Here is a 16,979-nt window from a genome sequence, read left to right as displayed (position 1 = left end):
ACCTTGTTAGAGATGCCAATCATGCACATCCCAGACTGATTGTGGCACAGCGTTTTCTGCCAGAAAACACTGATTTTCCTTCTCTAAATATAGCCGGCTGTGTCTGGAAGTGTGTGTGATGGCAGAAGAAAGGGATTGAGCGGTAATCATAGACGGTCTAATTAGTGCTTTAGGCCTCATCTTCTGTAGTGTGGGCAGCTGAGGCACAAATAGATGTGCTGCTCATGGTTGCGCACACACATTAACGAACACATACACGTTATCTACGCACAGATTTTCTGAGGAAAGAGGTAAGCAGCTGCACAGAGGTCCAGTACTGAGGGGTTTATAGTTTAAAAGGTTGCCAATGATAATGATCAATTTGTGAGTTTTCCACTGCTTCTCGAAACCTCTGGGGGTTATCTGCCACATATAATGGGCTTATTTGTATTGATTCTGCAATTGTTGGTGGTTTTGGTTGCCCTTTGGAGGCTTCGAGTTGGAGGAAGCCATCGGTAAAGACACCTTAATGCCATTATGCTTGACTGCGATGGGAGGCCGCTTTAACTGTCAGCAGCACATTCGATTCAGAAGATTCAGGGTGACAGAAGAGACGGTAAATGACAAATGGGATGCCGAAGATGAACAGAGACAAGAGAAAGCCATGGTGGCGCGTCAGTGAGATGTGAGATTTTTTTTTTTTTTTTTAAAGACACATGACAAAAGGAGGAGAGGTGCTGAGTAGGGGAAGATGATGCGGGACAAAGAAAGTGGAGAAGGAGCAAACATTCCAATACAAGACTCATATTTTATACACTGACAATAAACAAATTTGGCAATAATGTAAGACATAATAAAAAAACTATGCATTTTTTACCTAAACTTAACCCTTACCCTAACCTTAACCCAAATCTTCACCCCAACATTCAATGATTTACATTATGGGGGCTTGCGTTCTGTCCCCATAAAGAAGGCCACGGGCAATACATGGCCCCACACACCTCTCCACAGTCTTCTCAATGCCTGACTGCTACCATCTTTTTTCTTCTCTTTTCCATCTTCTCTCCTAAAACTTAGCTTCAGTTTACATTGCACGAGCATCACATTGTCGTCTATTAATCTTCTTGTTATTTTTAACAACATCCGACCTGTTCGGAACGAAGCGTGCAATTAAAACGGATGCTCGCCAGCTCTCGGCCGCTGCCCTTTAATGTGCCTCTATCTTGACATCACGTTGACGAACCCTTTACTCTCCTGCTACTTGAGTGCCAGTCTGTCGGCAGAAATGATGTGCTGTTGACTGCAGATTATAAGTATGCGCCGTGCGTGAGGAGGAGGGGTCGTGCTGTGAGATAAGAGATACAGTTTATACAGAGAAGAAGAATTGTCAGACATCAAAGGGGATACAGTCCGTGAAATAGTGTTTGAATGCAAATACTGGATAAATGAAAACATGCTTATCCCTCCAGCTGCTTTTCATTTCCTAAACCCACAGTGCATACACCTATTTATTCTGTCTGTCTGATCGTTAGATTTTGGTGACGGTGTGTTCGTATATGAGACTGTATTTTAATTGTGTTTCAATATTTCTATACTGTATGGTGTGTGTGCGTGTGCATGCATGTGTGTGTGGCCTCACTCGCATCTGTGATTCATTTTGTTGGACTCAGTGTACCTCCAGGATAATGACTTGTCTTCTGAAGAGCATCTGGGGAATGGCATGCATTAACACCAGGAAGGTTAAACAGCTCTATCAATAATATTAATGACTGTAAGAGACTGTGGAGCAGCGTGGTACATCTGGGAGTTTTTCACACTATACAAACAACATGGCCTGTAACTGTGTCACTGCACAACGTCCCCGTGAGAGATATTTGAACACATTTTGGAAGCGCTGCTTCGGTACTTTGCTTATCATGCTCTCTCCATGTTAACACAGCCCGGGCAACTTATTCCACCGCTGAAATTTAATTACAAGTCAGCATGCTTGGGATTATGCAAAGTAGTAAAGTAAACATAAATAGAGTGACACAGAGGGGCTGTCTCCAGAGGTGTCTTTGTGATCATAACTTTACCAAACATGGTTACCTGTTTCGTATGGGTGAGCATTGCTTGAAAACGTTCTGCGGGTGATTATCAGTCCTGATTTCAGAGCCGTACTATTTGGATTAATTAATAAGAATGATAACACTCAACTTTATTTGTGTAGCAACTTTCATCAGGAGATGTGCTTCACAACGAATCGCATGCACCAAGTGCTTCACGTGAAAACAGACACATACAACAGAGGAATAGAAAATTAATGTAAAGTAAGATAGAGCATGAAACCCACCTGATAATTATGTAAAAATAATAACAGTTGAGAGAATATCACACTTTTCAGCAAGCTCTCCCTCATCAAGTAGAACGCAGCACATATCTAACAAAACTACAGTTATGACAAACAATATCCAGTCGAAAAGTAAATACACCAGACCAAGAAAATGAGCGAGAATTTGTTGCCAATTTTTGGTATTGGCTCAGAACAAGTGCAACAAGTGCAACAAGTGATGTCTACACAGCTTTAGAGGATTAGATGGCTTTTTGTGTGTGTGTGTGTGTGTGTGTGTGTAAAGTCAACCTGATAATACAAATAAAAACGGCATGTGGGTATAGTTGTGTAAGCCTTTCAGACAGCAGAATAACAACATGTGCTAAAACTCTTTCAGGTGCACTGTGAGCTTTTCACAGTCACACACTGGCACGTGTGGAAAATATTTTCATCAAGAAATAGAGATATTGTCAGTTAAAACACAAAGACGAAGACAGCATGAGGAACACAGGCGAGACTGAGGTGTAATGTCAAATGTATTGCTGCAAGTATATCTTTTGTACTGGATCTGTACTGGATCTGTATAAGCAGGAGCCATGTTTTCAGTAACAGTAAGCACAGTTTTTAGTCACCTTGTTTGCCGCCCATTCGTTTCCTTGGAACAGCATCATAACACTGAAAGTATAATGGATATTTAGTGAGTCCTCCTCAGGGGTTAATTACCAGAGGCCATACTACAATGGGACACAGTGCATTGAGCAATATGTTGTTGCTTTGAACAAAACAACTAACAGGATGCTTCTGTCCACCTGTAGTATCCTGCCAACTGCTAGAATAAAAAGATGCTGCTGCCAGCCGCTCACACACACATACACACTCACACACACACACAAGCGAGCAACTGCAGGTTGAAATAATGAGCAAAATAGCAAGAATCCTTCATGTTTCTGCTGTTAACCAAATATTCCAATAACACAGAGTGAGTTTCAGAATGTGCATAATGTAATACAGTATGTGATGTAAATGCCAAGTAGGGGAGAGAAGCAAAGACGGAGACACTCAAAATGATCTGCAGCTTTATAGCTTTTAATTTTCACCCTATATATAAGATCTCTAGATATTTGAGGGGACACTTATTTTTCTTTCAACAATTCAGGTCTATGAACCATGATATGGTTTAACCTCTTGGTGACCTTTTCTTCCAGTGTTGCTGCGTTGATAAGCTAAGCCCGGGCTTCAAATCCAGTCTTAACTCCAGCACTCTGCTATTTTTGATAGCAGGGTGCTAGCTAAGAGGTTAGGGGCTCCTTATTAAGGCAGTAATCATGAACTACCTGTCTGTCTGGAGCAGCAGGCTTTGCTGGGTCTGATTTTAACTGAAGGAAAATCGAGGAACCAAATGTCTGTTATATTGGTTTCCAAGCTGGCAATGTGCCATTTATTAAGCAGGCCGTGTTCTTATTTTCTGGTGATATCAGCAGTCAGCACGGAGAGAGGTAAAGGTGAGGAAATGAATGAAAAGAAAGTTCAGGCTATTCAGATACCTGAATTCTGTCGTCAGTGTTGATTAACACTGTGGTGAACCACGCAGCTTTTAAAGCCATCTACACGAGCACACGAAAACACGCAGGAATGTAACACCCCTGAATCAAAAGCAGCACACAGCGATCAAACAGCTCAGAACTCCAAAGGATGACTGAGGGGGTGCTGCAGAGCATTTTTAGAGACAGAATGTCCTACACATAAATAGGGAATAATGTGTGTTTGTAAGTCACAGAGTTCTCCAACGATGGTTGTGGACGCTGACACGTCATTTACGCAGTTCTGTTGATGCAGTGAAAAATTATACAAGCAGTTCATCAGTGACCTCTTCAATCAGGAGAAAGGCGGCTGTTGCGTGCATGCAAGCACATGTTTTATGCATGTGCTGTACACCTATACAGTAGATGCATGTGTTTGTTTGTTTGTTTGTGTGTGTGTGCACATGCTGGCATGCATAAGCAGCAGCATTAGCATTGATTACTGTTCTCCTGCAGGTAATTGGTATTTCTCTCTCTCTACACATGGGACCTGCTTTTGGTATGTTAATAAGCTCTTTCAGCGCAGGCCGCTCAATGAACCGAACGCAGTCGTTGTATTTTGCATTTTGAATGCACTCTCAGGCCTCCGTGACGATGATGGACGATTGTCATATTTTTGTCATATTCTTCCTGCTTCGAAGCAAATATTTCTACTTTACCACAGTGATGGATTCAGACAGTCCATGAAAAATCTGTTTCTGTATTGAAGCACTTCCTGGTTATGTAATTCTCTTTATGATCATGGAGAATAAGACAAGGCAAGAAACTTCAATCTTCAGTGTTCTGCTGTGTCCTGAATATGCTGAATTAAGTCACCATTTTCATGCCAATTGAATATAAATTAAAAAAAAAACTTAAATGTTCAAGGGATCTTGTCTGATTTTCATATTTACAATGTCTAGTTTGCTTGCAAACAAGATTTGTAAGATCTATTTACTCCTTTGCTTTCATGCTGCGGGCCTCCAGATTCCTTTTTATGTAAGCTGCCATAACAGTTGTCATCCTTTGTACAGTTTCCAGCCTTACCACATCTTCCTCTGCCTATTTACTTCTTTCTGGGGAAGACCCACCACTGAAATCCCAGAGGCGTGTGCCTGAGTGTCTACTGTAACTCTGAGTCATCATAATAAGTCTGCTCTCATGCTATTTGTCAGTTGTCATTCCTTTGCTACACTGCATCATCCTCTCCTTCTCTCTACTGATGGTACAGCACGAACAGTTGAACTCACATACAATATATATTTAAATATGCATGCGTACAACATAATTAGCAATTTTATTTATGTAACAAAATAACAAAATAATCAAAGCTCCAGGGTCCACTTACTAGCGTTCGGAGGTTTGCACTTCATCTCACAGTCTTCTTCAGTGAATGTTGCTGGCTCAGGTGTCATCACCTGATCTGTGTGTGGAAAACTGCAGTCACAACAGCTTCCTTGATCATCCTCTGGCCCTCCAATGACCTTTAACCTCCTCTCAGATGCTGGGGCCAGTTTTCTTGTTAGATGTTGTTACAGCCAAGACACACAAAGCACACCCACTGACATGTTCCTGGTGGTCCCGCTGATTTAGCTGTGTCCGCTGCTGGTCTTAAGCTGGGACGGGATTCTCATCATCCTCTCCTCAAAACAAATAGTCCAACAGTAAATTAAATATATCATATGTGTGTTTTTTAAATACTCGTTTAGAGTCTGTGCTACTCCTGGGGTATGTACACTCATGCTCATCCATCACTGTCTACTCAGATAAGCCTGAAGAACACTGAGCAGGTCTGTGACTTGGTTCATGCTTTCTGTTTGGATTGATGAGAGCAGTGAACAGCTTGCTGTGGCTGACCTTGAAATTCAGCATTTTCACACACTGAATTGGTGCTTCTGAAAGTGACACTATTGGTGAAATACTGAAATGCTGCCACTGTGGAAAGACAATCCAGCCAAAATTCCATCATTTGACACACTCACTGCTTTTTGCTCAGCATTGATTAGGCTCACACTGCAAAATACAAAATCTAAGTAAGATGAATATCTTAAATTAATGTATATGTGCTTGTTTTCTAAACAGGCAGTTTTTATGTTAGAGCATTTGCATTTGTTTCAAGCTTTTTTGTCTTTAATAGTCTTATTAAGATGACTTCTTATTGAGATTTAATCACTGATTAAATGTGCAATGTTTCCTTGAGGAAACACTAAAACGGCTGCTTTACATTTACCTCTCTGAGTAGTGTCTCTTATCCACCTCCATTACAATATGCGCCCAAGAAAATATCACTGCGCATTTTGTTGTCATTTACGGCAAACGTTAGTCGTTTGGTATGAATGCCTGTTAAAAAATAGTACATATTGTACTTTCAAATTTTATCATAATACACTCATTTTAGCACATAAAAGTCCACATTTTGAAAAAAAGGCTGTAAATTTCTGAAAACTGCAATTACACGGAACTTCTATCAGAAATACAGCTCGATGGATGACGTGTACGTACGGGTCCTTTGGACTTCCGGGTGTGCACAAACAGAAGGCGAACGGAGTTGCCTCGCTCTAAAGATGTAAGTTTTAACACTTGTAACGCATAATTTGTCATTGAATATATTCCGTATTAATTAGCCAGCTTCAAGGCAGTAATAACGCTCATTTTGTCCTCTTCATTAGGTCTAAAGTAACGTTTAAAATCACCCTGACGTCGGACCCCCGGCTGCCGTATAAAGTGTGAGTACACTGACAGCTCAGCAGTCACAGCTTTAACGTAACATTCAACCACATTTCACTTTCATTTAACCATTAATGTAAAAATATTCACTTATCGCTAACGCAGATTTCGGTATTTGAGACCGTTGTGAGAACCTGTGCTGATGTGTTTAACTTGAGCTACTCAAAATGTGGTCAGTGAGAGAACATCTGTTAGTGTAAAGCTGTGATTCAAATTTTGACACTTAGCTACACCAGCTAACAGTACCGAGTAATCACAGTTAACTTCCGTTTTAGACAGTTGATATAGTACGGCTGGCATTGCAGCATTTTGTGAGTCCTCTTATGCATTAAATAGACCTGACAGCCTACTGTCTGATCACTAAAAATAATGTCGCTTTCTCTTTGTCTTGTGACAAAACCACTGCCTTAAAAATGACAAATACAAATTAACATCATTGTAGGTGGATGTCATCTGATCATAACAAAGATGGCAGCCAGGCAGAGCAGCAGCAGATAATCACAGGCATGGCTAATTGTCCAGTTACAGACTGTGAACAGTACATTTTTACTGGTGAAAGTAACAAGTTATAGCTGTGACATTCACTTGGGGCTATAAGACTGGTGGTAAAACACAGACAGCAGTACAATGAATGGAGGATCATCATCTGTGTATAAGACCCATGATTTGTGGGTGTGCCTCTGTGTGCGCAGCGTAATCCATGTCTGCTGTGTTTTGTCACATTCAAGCACAGGCGTGGTTTAAGACATGAAAATTAACATTTCCCCCACTCAGCAGACTGATTTAAAGCTGCCTTTTAATGTCAAACTCTGCTCATACTGTACATCACACTAGTCAAACATTGTATTTTTGAATTAATAGGGATTTTATTCTGTTACTGTAAAGTAAATTTACAATTTTGATTGCTTTAACCATATTTCCGTCACTCCAGATTAAGTCATTTTAAGTCAGTGCATAGGAAGAAGTTCATAAGTTATTGATTCACTACATTCTGCAACGTACTAGTTAAAGCAGTGTGTATGTGATCCCAGGAAGAGATTGTCTCACTAAACTTTAAAATATCAGGCAATTTAAGTGTAACTTGCAACTTTCTCATTGGTTATTACTGTAATGTTCCTATCTTGGCCATGGCTTTCTTGAAAGAGAGATTTTGTGATCTCAGTTGGACTTTGCTGGTTAAATATAGATTTAATAATAATGATGAACAAGTTCGTCTTGATCTTAATCTTTTGGAGCCACTGCACAGTTCACCATAGGTACTGTTCTTGAAGCAGCTGTGAATCTGTGAAAAATATCACATTTTATTTCTACCTTTAACATGTGCAAATACAGTGCTAGAATGAGCCACGTTACTTTCAAGAGTGATAAAACTCAGACTCCAAAATGCCAAATGCCCTTTTGAGTATCTCTTTTTTCCATAGCCTTTTTTGGGCTTCATGCTTGGTCAAAATTCCCGACAGAGCTTTATGTTGACTTTGGATTTGAACAAGCGCAAACAGATTTCTGCAAAATACTGAGGACATGCTGACTTTTTGAGCCTGAAGTGTTGATAGGGAGTCGATTCTTTAATGAGGTCACACAAGGTCTCGCTGCAGCTGTTAATTTCTTAACATGAATAGACAGATTAATATGATAGTAAATTAGGCATTGTATTAATTCTTGCAGAGGACTGAACCTGAGCACACCATCAGTCTTTTCAGCCTATTTTTATAATCACACATTCAAACAAGTGACGTCCCACTGCCAGTTGAGATAGTAAGGAGGTCTTTATGATGAGACAAGCATTCAATCTCACTCATAGTACTGAAGCCCTGCTCTCTGCTACTCGATGCTGTACTGGCTATGTCGATTTATTTTGCCCTGCACCACCTCAGTGCCTTCCGTATTATCTTACGCAGCGATTATATCTCCAACTCCAATTTATTTATTTATTTAATCTCAGCCAAATGTGTCTGTTAGTTTCTGTTTAGTATAACCCTAGGACAGGGGGGTCTTCTGCAGACACCTGCACTGCAGGATTCTTTGAAGAAGCATCCAACTGGAAGTGTATAACTATTTATGCCATAAATGGTCTTTTATCCTCTGACAGAAGTAACAGAAGTAATGTTACATTCAATTGAGGCCTGTAAGGAAATGTACATTTTGTTCTCCGTTTTGAAGTCAGAATGAATGGTCAGCTACAGAATTTAACCTCAGAGGCTGTTGTAGGGGCTTGCTCTACAACACAAAAGCAGCCCAGACACTTGACACTCAGGTCAAGAAGATGATATCTGACCGTGTGGCATTCCTGCTTTAAAATGTAAATAACTATCCATGAAGAATAAAGTAAAGGCTGGATTTTATGATGTGTTTTGAAAATCCTGTTTCATACATTGTTTTGTTACAGACTAAGTGTCCCAGAGAGCACACCATTCACAGCAGTTTTGAAGTTTGCAGCTGAGGAGGTAAGCTTCCTCTTTGTGCTATGCTATAAATATGTGTCTTTGTCCACGTCTTTGATATCCTCCTAAAGTGGGACTTAAGTTGCATCTAATCTTAATGTCCTGTCGATGCATATGGATATTCAGTATCGTACATGTGTAAATATTACAGTTTGTCCCCCAGAGAGCACTGACAAGTTTATATTTCATCTTATATTGATGACAATTCAGTTTTTTCATCTTATTTTAACTTCTGTATTTGGTATTCAGCACTGATCTAAAAAACAAATCATTAAATGTGGGTGAGTCATTCTGGACAGAGACTGTTGATGTTGCCATCTCTCCTCCTTCACAATACCATTACATGTTAGTGTGCCAGATTTAGCGTCCCTCTTCCTCCCCCCATCTCCCCCTCCCTTTGTCCTGTGCACGAGCATGGACGCCACCTGTTGCTGATTGGCTGGAGTAGTGTTGTGTGGCTCGACTTAGTTTGTTTCCGCATTTACAGAGCCAGGAAAGTGTACAAAAGACAGATCTTTTTGCAGTGCGCACACACAGAATGGGAAGCTGGCGGACTCTGAGGAGATATTTCAAATTCAGCGAACATCAGTAATCTTTCTCCAGAGTGACTCAGCCCCACCTTTAACACTGACATACTTTCACAAAAAGACAAAAAAATAGTTGCTTCAAAAATAACGTCTTTGGAAGAAAAGGCAGAAAAATTAAAATTGCAAGGGAAAAGATAATACGTAAATCACAGAAGAAAAAAACGTACGTGTGTGAAACCTTTCAAGCTGATTATCTGTCCCCCTGCAGGAACTTTATGTGCACAGAAATATTAACATATTGTACATATTGTATTACTAAACTAAAATTGAGTTTCGGTGCTGTACATTTGTAAAGACTCAGTGTGCTTATATTTTAATATAAATATGCAGCCTGTAGCCTAAAGTTTATTTTACTCCATTTTATGTTCAGCTACTACTGCTGAGGTGCTGATGTGCTGCTTTTACAGTGTATAGATCGAGGGTTAATTTGCTTCTATTACAGGCACTGTACTGGTAGATCCTAATGATCACATCTGGCTTTACACAGGGCTGCTCCATCAAGCCAACAGAGATAGCCTGCTGTGTTGAATAATGTTTATCATTTGTTAATTATTGTTTTTCCTCAGAGTCAGTCTGCGAATACTGTTACTTTGTCAAAGGCTCACATGCCTAAGTGGTTTGCAGAGTTAAAGCGTGATTAGCCAGTGCCAGTTTTTACCTGTAATTAGCAGGGCTGTATTTGAAGCCTTGCCTTCAGTGATCATTATAACAGTGGCTGATGTGTTGGACAGAGACAAATCCCACCTTAACCGCCGAATTTCTGCTACATGAACCGAAGATCATTCTTTCCTGATCTAAACTGCATTTTATGAGTAGCACAGGCGAGCCTGGTGCTACCTGGCAGTAGTTTGGTGAGCAGCTAACCTTATCTCCCTGGTGACAGACTGCTCCCTCCACCCTCCACCCTTTCACTGCAAATCTCAGCAAACCCACATCCTCTTCTGTCGAACCCTGAAGTAGGACACGTATTGTGACCATGCTGAGTGATTTTCTTCCAGAAATTCAAGCGTGGCTATCTTTCCCTCCGGCTCTGTCCTAAAGTGTGTGTGTGTGTGTGAGTAAGAGTCTGAATTTGAGTGAAAACAGAAACCCGTGTGTGTCTGTCAAGTGTGAAAGTTGGCAGACAAAAGACTGGAACTAAAACACACTGCACAGCATTTTCTGTTTGCTTCACAAAGTTGATTTCTGAATGCATCGTAACTACAGCGCCGATCCTGAAGTCGTCACCTCGCAGTCAGTGAATCTCAGTGCGCTGACTCAGTGGATGAAGATTTGATGATTTATTCACACCGTGTCTTTCAGCCAAGTCGAATTGGGTTGCAACATGTTCCTGATTATTTAACCAAAATATTTTCGAGCTGCTGACACTTCCGAAGTGCCAAATGTTAGCTTCGGTTTTCAGTTTCACTAATAGGGATTTGAGTGTGATCATTTGTCTCTGCTGCATTTTCTTTGACAGTTCAAAGTTCCATCAGCAACCAGCGCAATAATAACAAATGGTGAGTTTGTGAGAAAAATCTTTCAGCAAATGATATATTTTTTTTATCCCTTTTGCAAACTACGTGCAAATTTGACATGTTTACCAGCTTGACAGCCATTAAGAGCTATCGTGCTTCAGAGAGTCTCATTCTCTGAGTGTTTTGACAGAGATGTTTGGAAACTCGGCCGAGTTTCGAAACCTCAACGACGAGCTGTGAAGTTTGAGGGAGCTCTTACAAAATGATGCTGGTAGTAAGCTGCCGAATGAAATACTGTCAGGTTGAAAGATGATACACCATAATGATCAGTGAAGGCTCAACCAGAAAACCAATTCACTGTCACGTCAAAATATTGCCATATTCCTTTGCTGCCAAATCCAAGTAAACTAATTTAGTTGATTTATAGTGATTTATTAATAATGGTTTCCACTATTTTGCCCTGTTTTTGAAATTGAGTTGAAAAATGATCAAAAGTATTGTCTAAAATGTGGCTTTGTGGTTAAAGTTGACTCTTTAAGGGTTTTTTTTATAGCAAAGTCTTTCCTGTTACCTTCCTACTACTTTGCAGATATAAGGCTCCTTTAATACAATTAAACTAAGAGGAGATAGGAGGTATTATTACACCAGCACCATGTGGAGGATGTGGCAGATTTCTTGATTTATTTTGCATGCAGTCCCTGGGCGTTCAAATGAGAAAACAGCACACATCGTAGAAGCAGTACTCTGTTTCTGCTGCTAATCCTGCTTAAGAGGCATCAAATAATCTATGGCCTTTATTGATTTGTATCAGCAAGAATCGCAAAAACACTGATGCCACTTATCTCAGCCCCCAAACTCCGCTAGAACACACTGGCCTATAATTGGCACGAAGTTATATCTTAAAGAGACGAAAAAAAATAGCTAATCATAGCCTGCATACAGCAGAAATTGTTATTATTGAGTAATCTTACTTCATAATACAGTTGAAAGGTGATTGTTTGACTTACATCATGAAGTTTTAGGAATGAAATCAAACTAAACTCAGGCAGCTTGTTTCATCTACTCCCCATGAAACGCTCGTCTAAAATAACCTGAGCCTGTAAAATGTAAGAAATATTCAGCTGGATTGTAACCAGCAATCACCAGAACAAATTACAGTAAATGGTCTTTGTGGTTGTTTGTGGGAAAATTGTCAGTTCATTCATTGTTTCCTGACAATTAAACTGTGCAGCGCTACATAAAAGCTGATAATGTTTTTGTTTACCTCTGCCTGTACTGACAGTGATAGGAAATGGAGAAAGAGACGTTCACAAGCAGTATGCCTAATGCATTTTCTCCCATACTGCCGCTTCGTCATAAAACGATGACATTTGTAGGGTGCTGTGGAAAAGTATCAGACATACAAACATTGCCAAATAACATTGAGATGAAATTTTTTGCTAAAATGGTTCAGATATGACAGCCATGTCAAATACGAGTTTCAGTTTTATCAGCGTAGAATTAGAGGCTGATCTGTTTTTGTTTCGGACGGAATTGCCTGCTGCTGAGGCACGCTTTCATTTTTGTTGCCTAGTGCAACATCATTACTGCCTAACTGCTGATGTTGTAAATTATCTTTTGAATTGTCTGTGCTGTTCATTTGCATGACAATCTTTTTAGCTAAAAATGTTGTGTTTTCTTTCATGCTCGCCTTGCAGACGGAATAGGAATCAACCCTGCCCAGACAGCAGGTGAGTTGTTCTGTTGCTTTGCAGCCAGTGCCTTATATAATCTGTGAAAAGCTTCTTTTTCCACACGCACACACGCACACGCACACACACACAAACATTTTTGTTGTTCTTATATCTCCACAAAGCCACTCTAGGTGGTGAAACTTTTGTTTTAAGGTGCTTAAAAGCGTCATCAACCTCGGAGCTTTCTTTTAAGCACTTTGCCACTTGTCAATGAGCTTTCATCAAAGCATTCATAACCAAAGGCTTTAATAGAGAACTTGACTAAATCATGTTTCATAATGCACTTTAGTAATGCTGGTGGCATTGTGTTAATTGTCTAAAAGATTAACTTGACAAAGCACCCAGAAGCAGAGACTTCTGTGGGTGGTTCCACAAAGAAATGAAAAGCCTTACTTCAGGTGTCGTGACAAATTGATCTTGGATCCGGCAGTTCCAGCTAATATAATCAGCATTATTTAAGTCAGGTTTGAACAGTAAAGTTAAATTGGTGTTATGATGTGAAGCAGGGACAGAAATGTATGTTAAATACAGACGAAACATTCAAAAACATTTAGCGCTAACCTTCCCAGCTTGGCAAGATATTGCGGAACAGCGGTGGAGAAAACCACCTTAAGGGTTTTATGTGTCTGCTAAACCCACATCACCCAGCCTCTCATATTTTCTCTCTCTGTGCCGGTGGTTCTCAAACTACAGGGCAGGCCCCTCAGGGGGGCATAAAGCCACTGCAGGGAGGGGGCGTGGGTGAGCAGGGGAAAAACATGGAGTGAAACTAAGTTGAACAAATATATGTATTGGGAAAATAAACTTCACTGACCTTTTTTTTTCGCTCAAATTCAAATCGGATCCTTTTTATCAGTTGCTTCCCATATCACTGATTATGATTGATAAAAATTGGAGCGTTGGGGGCTCCTTCTGAAGGAGGGGGTGCCAGAAAAAGTTCTGCTCTACGCCTTCAACTTTGAAGTGCAGAGGAGCCCCGGCTCATGATACTTCCCTGGGAGTGACCTCCTGAAAACCTTTTTTTGAGGAGTAATCCACAGGTGATGTTGCATTTTACCACCATAATGCAAGGTTACATCAGCGTTGGGCGTGCGGCTACATTCATATTGGTGTTTAATGTGTTCAAAAGTGCAAGCATATAAAATTGTTCAACCCACAGAGGTCACTACCCAAAAAAAAAATGTTATAATTTTCAGAGTAGAATTAGAGTGAAATAAAGCGGTTGGTTCACGGTGGTGTGTTGGAGAATTGTAGCACTGGTCAGGACTGAAATTGAGGCTTAAGTTCCTGAAATAATCCTAACTGACTGACATCTCTGTGTTGGAGCAGGCCTTGGACTTGGCGTTTGCTGAGTCTTGAATATTGATGCAGTGCCCCGAAAGGCAAGAATTTAATGTTAAATTCAATTAAAAAGTGACCTCTGACTGGAGGCGAAACAGATGCACCAAGCTGTTTAGTCAGAATCCGCTTGACTTTCCTTTCCCACATTATGGCCGAGCCCTGGTGATTCACTTTTTCTCTGTGTCAGCCTCCTCGGTGTGTTTCCCTGAGGTTCGTACTTAATGTGTAGCCCACTTCTCCTTATGTAAGTCGTCATCCTCAACAAAGACGGGTAACGGATGACTGGGTTTTCTTCATAGAGCGGGATAAGGCGACGCCTGCTATGACCAAAGGCAAGATTGGGTGTTTTGTGCTGAGAAAGGAGAAGGTGGTGGGCATTCACAACTGCGAAACATTCATGCTGTGTGCTGCCAGGAATAGCCTCAGTTCAGACACCTCTGTCACACTGCCTTTTTTCAGCCACTGCAGCCACTCTACCTCGTGTTCGCGGCATCGAATACACGGTGGAGATTGATCCGGTGTAATTTTACAGCGTCTGTCTCTTCACACATCTTTATCGTTCTTTTCTTGTTGCGTATCAACAGTGCACTTACACTGATGGCTCAGGGAATGAGTTAAACTTTAAAACGATTAAAACGATTTCAGCATGAATGCTGGTTTAATGAGCAAATTAATGAAGGGAATTGCTATCTGTGGTTCCATAATGCAGCGTAAAAAATTATTCAAATGACCTCGCTATGTGTGTGTTTGCTAAAATCCACCTTATTTCAGAATAAAAGGCTCCTGCAGATGGAAAAAGGCAGAAAATCAGGCATCTCTGTGACCTCTTACTGCAAATGTCTGTGTAACCACCACACTTTTGTGTGATTTTGTAAACGAATCTATGAATTTCAGTTACGTTTTCTTTTATCTTTATATTAAGGGCTCAGCTAATCATACAATTATACTAACATAATTCGTTTTCAGTATTTTTATCACTATTTTGGACAAACCATTATTTTCGAGAGTAGAAATTGTATCTTTTAAGAAGCAAAGTCTCCCTCCCAGCTGGTGAGTTGACAAGCTGTTTGACAAGCTGTTTGCAGTGTATCAGCTTTATTGACAGTGAGACCCCGTATGAAACACGACTGATTATAAACTGTGATCTCTTATATGGCACTCTGTTCTGTGTTGTAGGGAATGTGTTTCTGAAACACGGCTCAGAGCTTCGCATCATTCCCAGAGACAGAGTGGGAGGACAAGGAGACTGATGCTGCTTTTCCACGTCGATGGCATAATGACTCACCCGGCTGAAGCATATAACACTTGAGACCCAGGAAACACCTCAGCGTGTGTCATATTTATTTTCTGGCCCACAACTGACAGTGACTCACATGAGAATATATATATATATACACATACATATATATAAAGTTGATGATGACATGCTACACACTTGCATGCTCCCTGCTTCTTCATTCTCTGTCGAGTGGGTTTTCTTTTTTTCATCTGTAAGTGTAGTCGCATCAAACAGTGGAGTGACGTCGAGAGTACCCAGAGGTACTGAGTAATTAATCTACACAAACACAGCAGCTGCATCATGGGGGAGATATCAGCTAAGTTTAACAAACAATTGAGTCAACAGTTACAGCTTTTGTATCTTTGTAAATGACAATAAACTATCATTATGACTAACAGCAACACAAGCCCATTTTGCAATGTTTTGTCTTTATTAGCATTGTGATTATATATATATATGATGTGAGAAGTGAACCTTTTTGAAAATGTATGTTCAACAAGCTTTTTAGGACCATTGTTGTTTTAATAAGTGGCTGTCGATCGGCAGGTAAAAATCTGTTCACATGAGAAATTCTTTTTTTTATTTCAGAGTACTTCTCAAGCACAAGATAAATAAACGTGCATCGTGGATGTGTACTGATCTTGAGTCGTGGACCAGCTCCTTCCATAACTATAGAAACACATAAATGTTTATGCTAATGTGAGGAAATGTGATAGTTCATGTGTCAAACTGTCGCAGGGACGTGGATCTTTGCTGCCCTCTGTCAGGGTACATTTTAACATCAGTTTGCATCACCCAAATGCCTTGTCTCTGTATTCCAAGCCGTGTACTGCACCATGCCCCATTCACACACAATACATGCATACACAATACAAGATTACATTGAGTGTTATGGACTTTTTGCTGTTTAGTGGCTTAATTAGCAGCAGAGGAGCAGGTGTTGAGAAAGCAAGGCAGACATCCAGAAAGCTTCGATTAAAATGCAGAGGCCCCAGAATGTGTTACAATAGATATCACGGAGGTACCCAAAAACACTGGTTTTCATCTGGGAAATAAATGATTGATTGCAGTCTGTTCCTCTGAGTCTTTTCTTCTTGGCAGGATCTGGTGGCAATTTGAAAAATCTGTGAATAGAATAAACCTTCTTATTAAGTCGCCATCTTATTCTCATCCAAAACAAAATCATGACTAATAGGTAGAGCAGTGGCTTCTTCTTAAATGTGCTTTATTGTTTCTGTGACTGATTAATGAGGGAAAGCAGTTCATAATCCCCTCCACATTAATCATTATCATCTGAGAAGGTCTGAATCATTTGTTTCCGAATTGCTTCTTTCCGTTCTCCACCCTCGAAAAACAAAAATGCATACTTGGGTAAGAAAAATAGGCTAGAGAGAATAATGGAGTGTGCATGCTGTAATGCACAAGAGAAAGCGCACCGTCGGGTCTCACCATCCATTAGGATGCAGACTCAGATGGAGGGCGGGGAGCAGGAGTGCCATCACAAATGGATTTTCTCATTTATTTTAATCAAAGTCACTGTGGGGCAAATTCACCAGAAATTTACT

The 16,979-nt window shown here is 40.4% G+C and overlaps 1 protein-coding gene across 1 annotated transcript; it reads left to right on the top strand.

Annotated features, from left to right (window-relative positions):
- Nucleotides 1-6,363: 6,363 nt before the first annotated feature.
- Nucleotides 6,364-16,059, top strand: ufm1 (ubiquitin-fold modifier 1). The gene is made up of 6 exons (XM_041953063.1): nt 6,364-6,415; nt 6,519-6,575; nt 8,963-9,020; nt 11,064-11,103; nt 12,759-12,791; nt 15,312-16,059. Coding segments are annotated over exons 1-6 (264 nt in total). The 5' UTR covers nt 6,364-6,413; the 3' UTR covers nt 15,386-16,059.
- The last annotated feature ends 920 nt before the right edge of the window (nt 16,060-16,979 follow it).

The sequence above is a fragment of the Chelmon rostratus genome, chromosome 14 (assembly GCF_017976325.1).
Source record: "Chelmon rostratus isolate fCheRos1 chromosome 14, fCheRos1.pri, whole genome shotgun sequence".
Taxonomy (NCBI): domain Eukaryota; kingdom Metazoa; phylum Chordata; class Actinopteri; order Chaetodontiformes; family Chaetodontidae; genus Chelmon; species Chelmon rostratus.
Note: the sequence above shows the minus strand (reverse complement) of the source record. Positions and strands in the feature narration are given on the sequence as shown.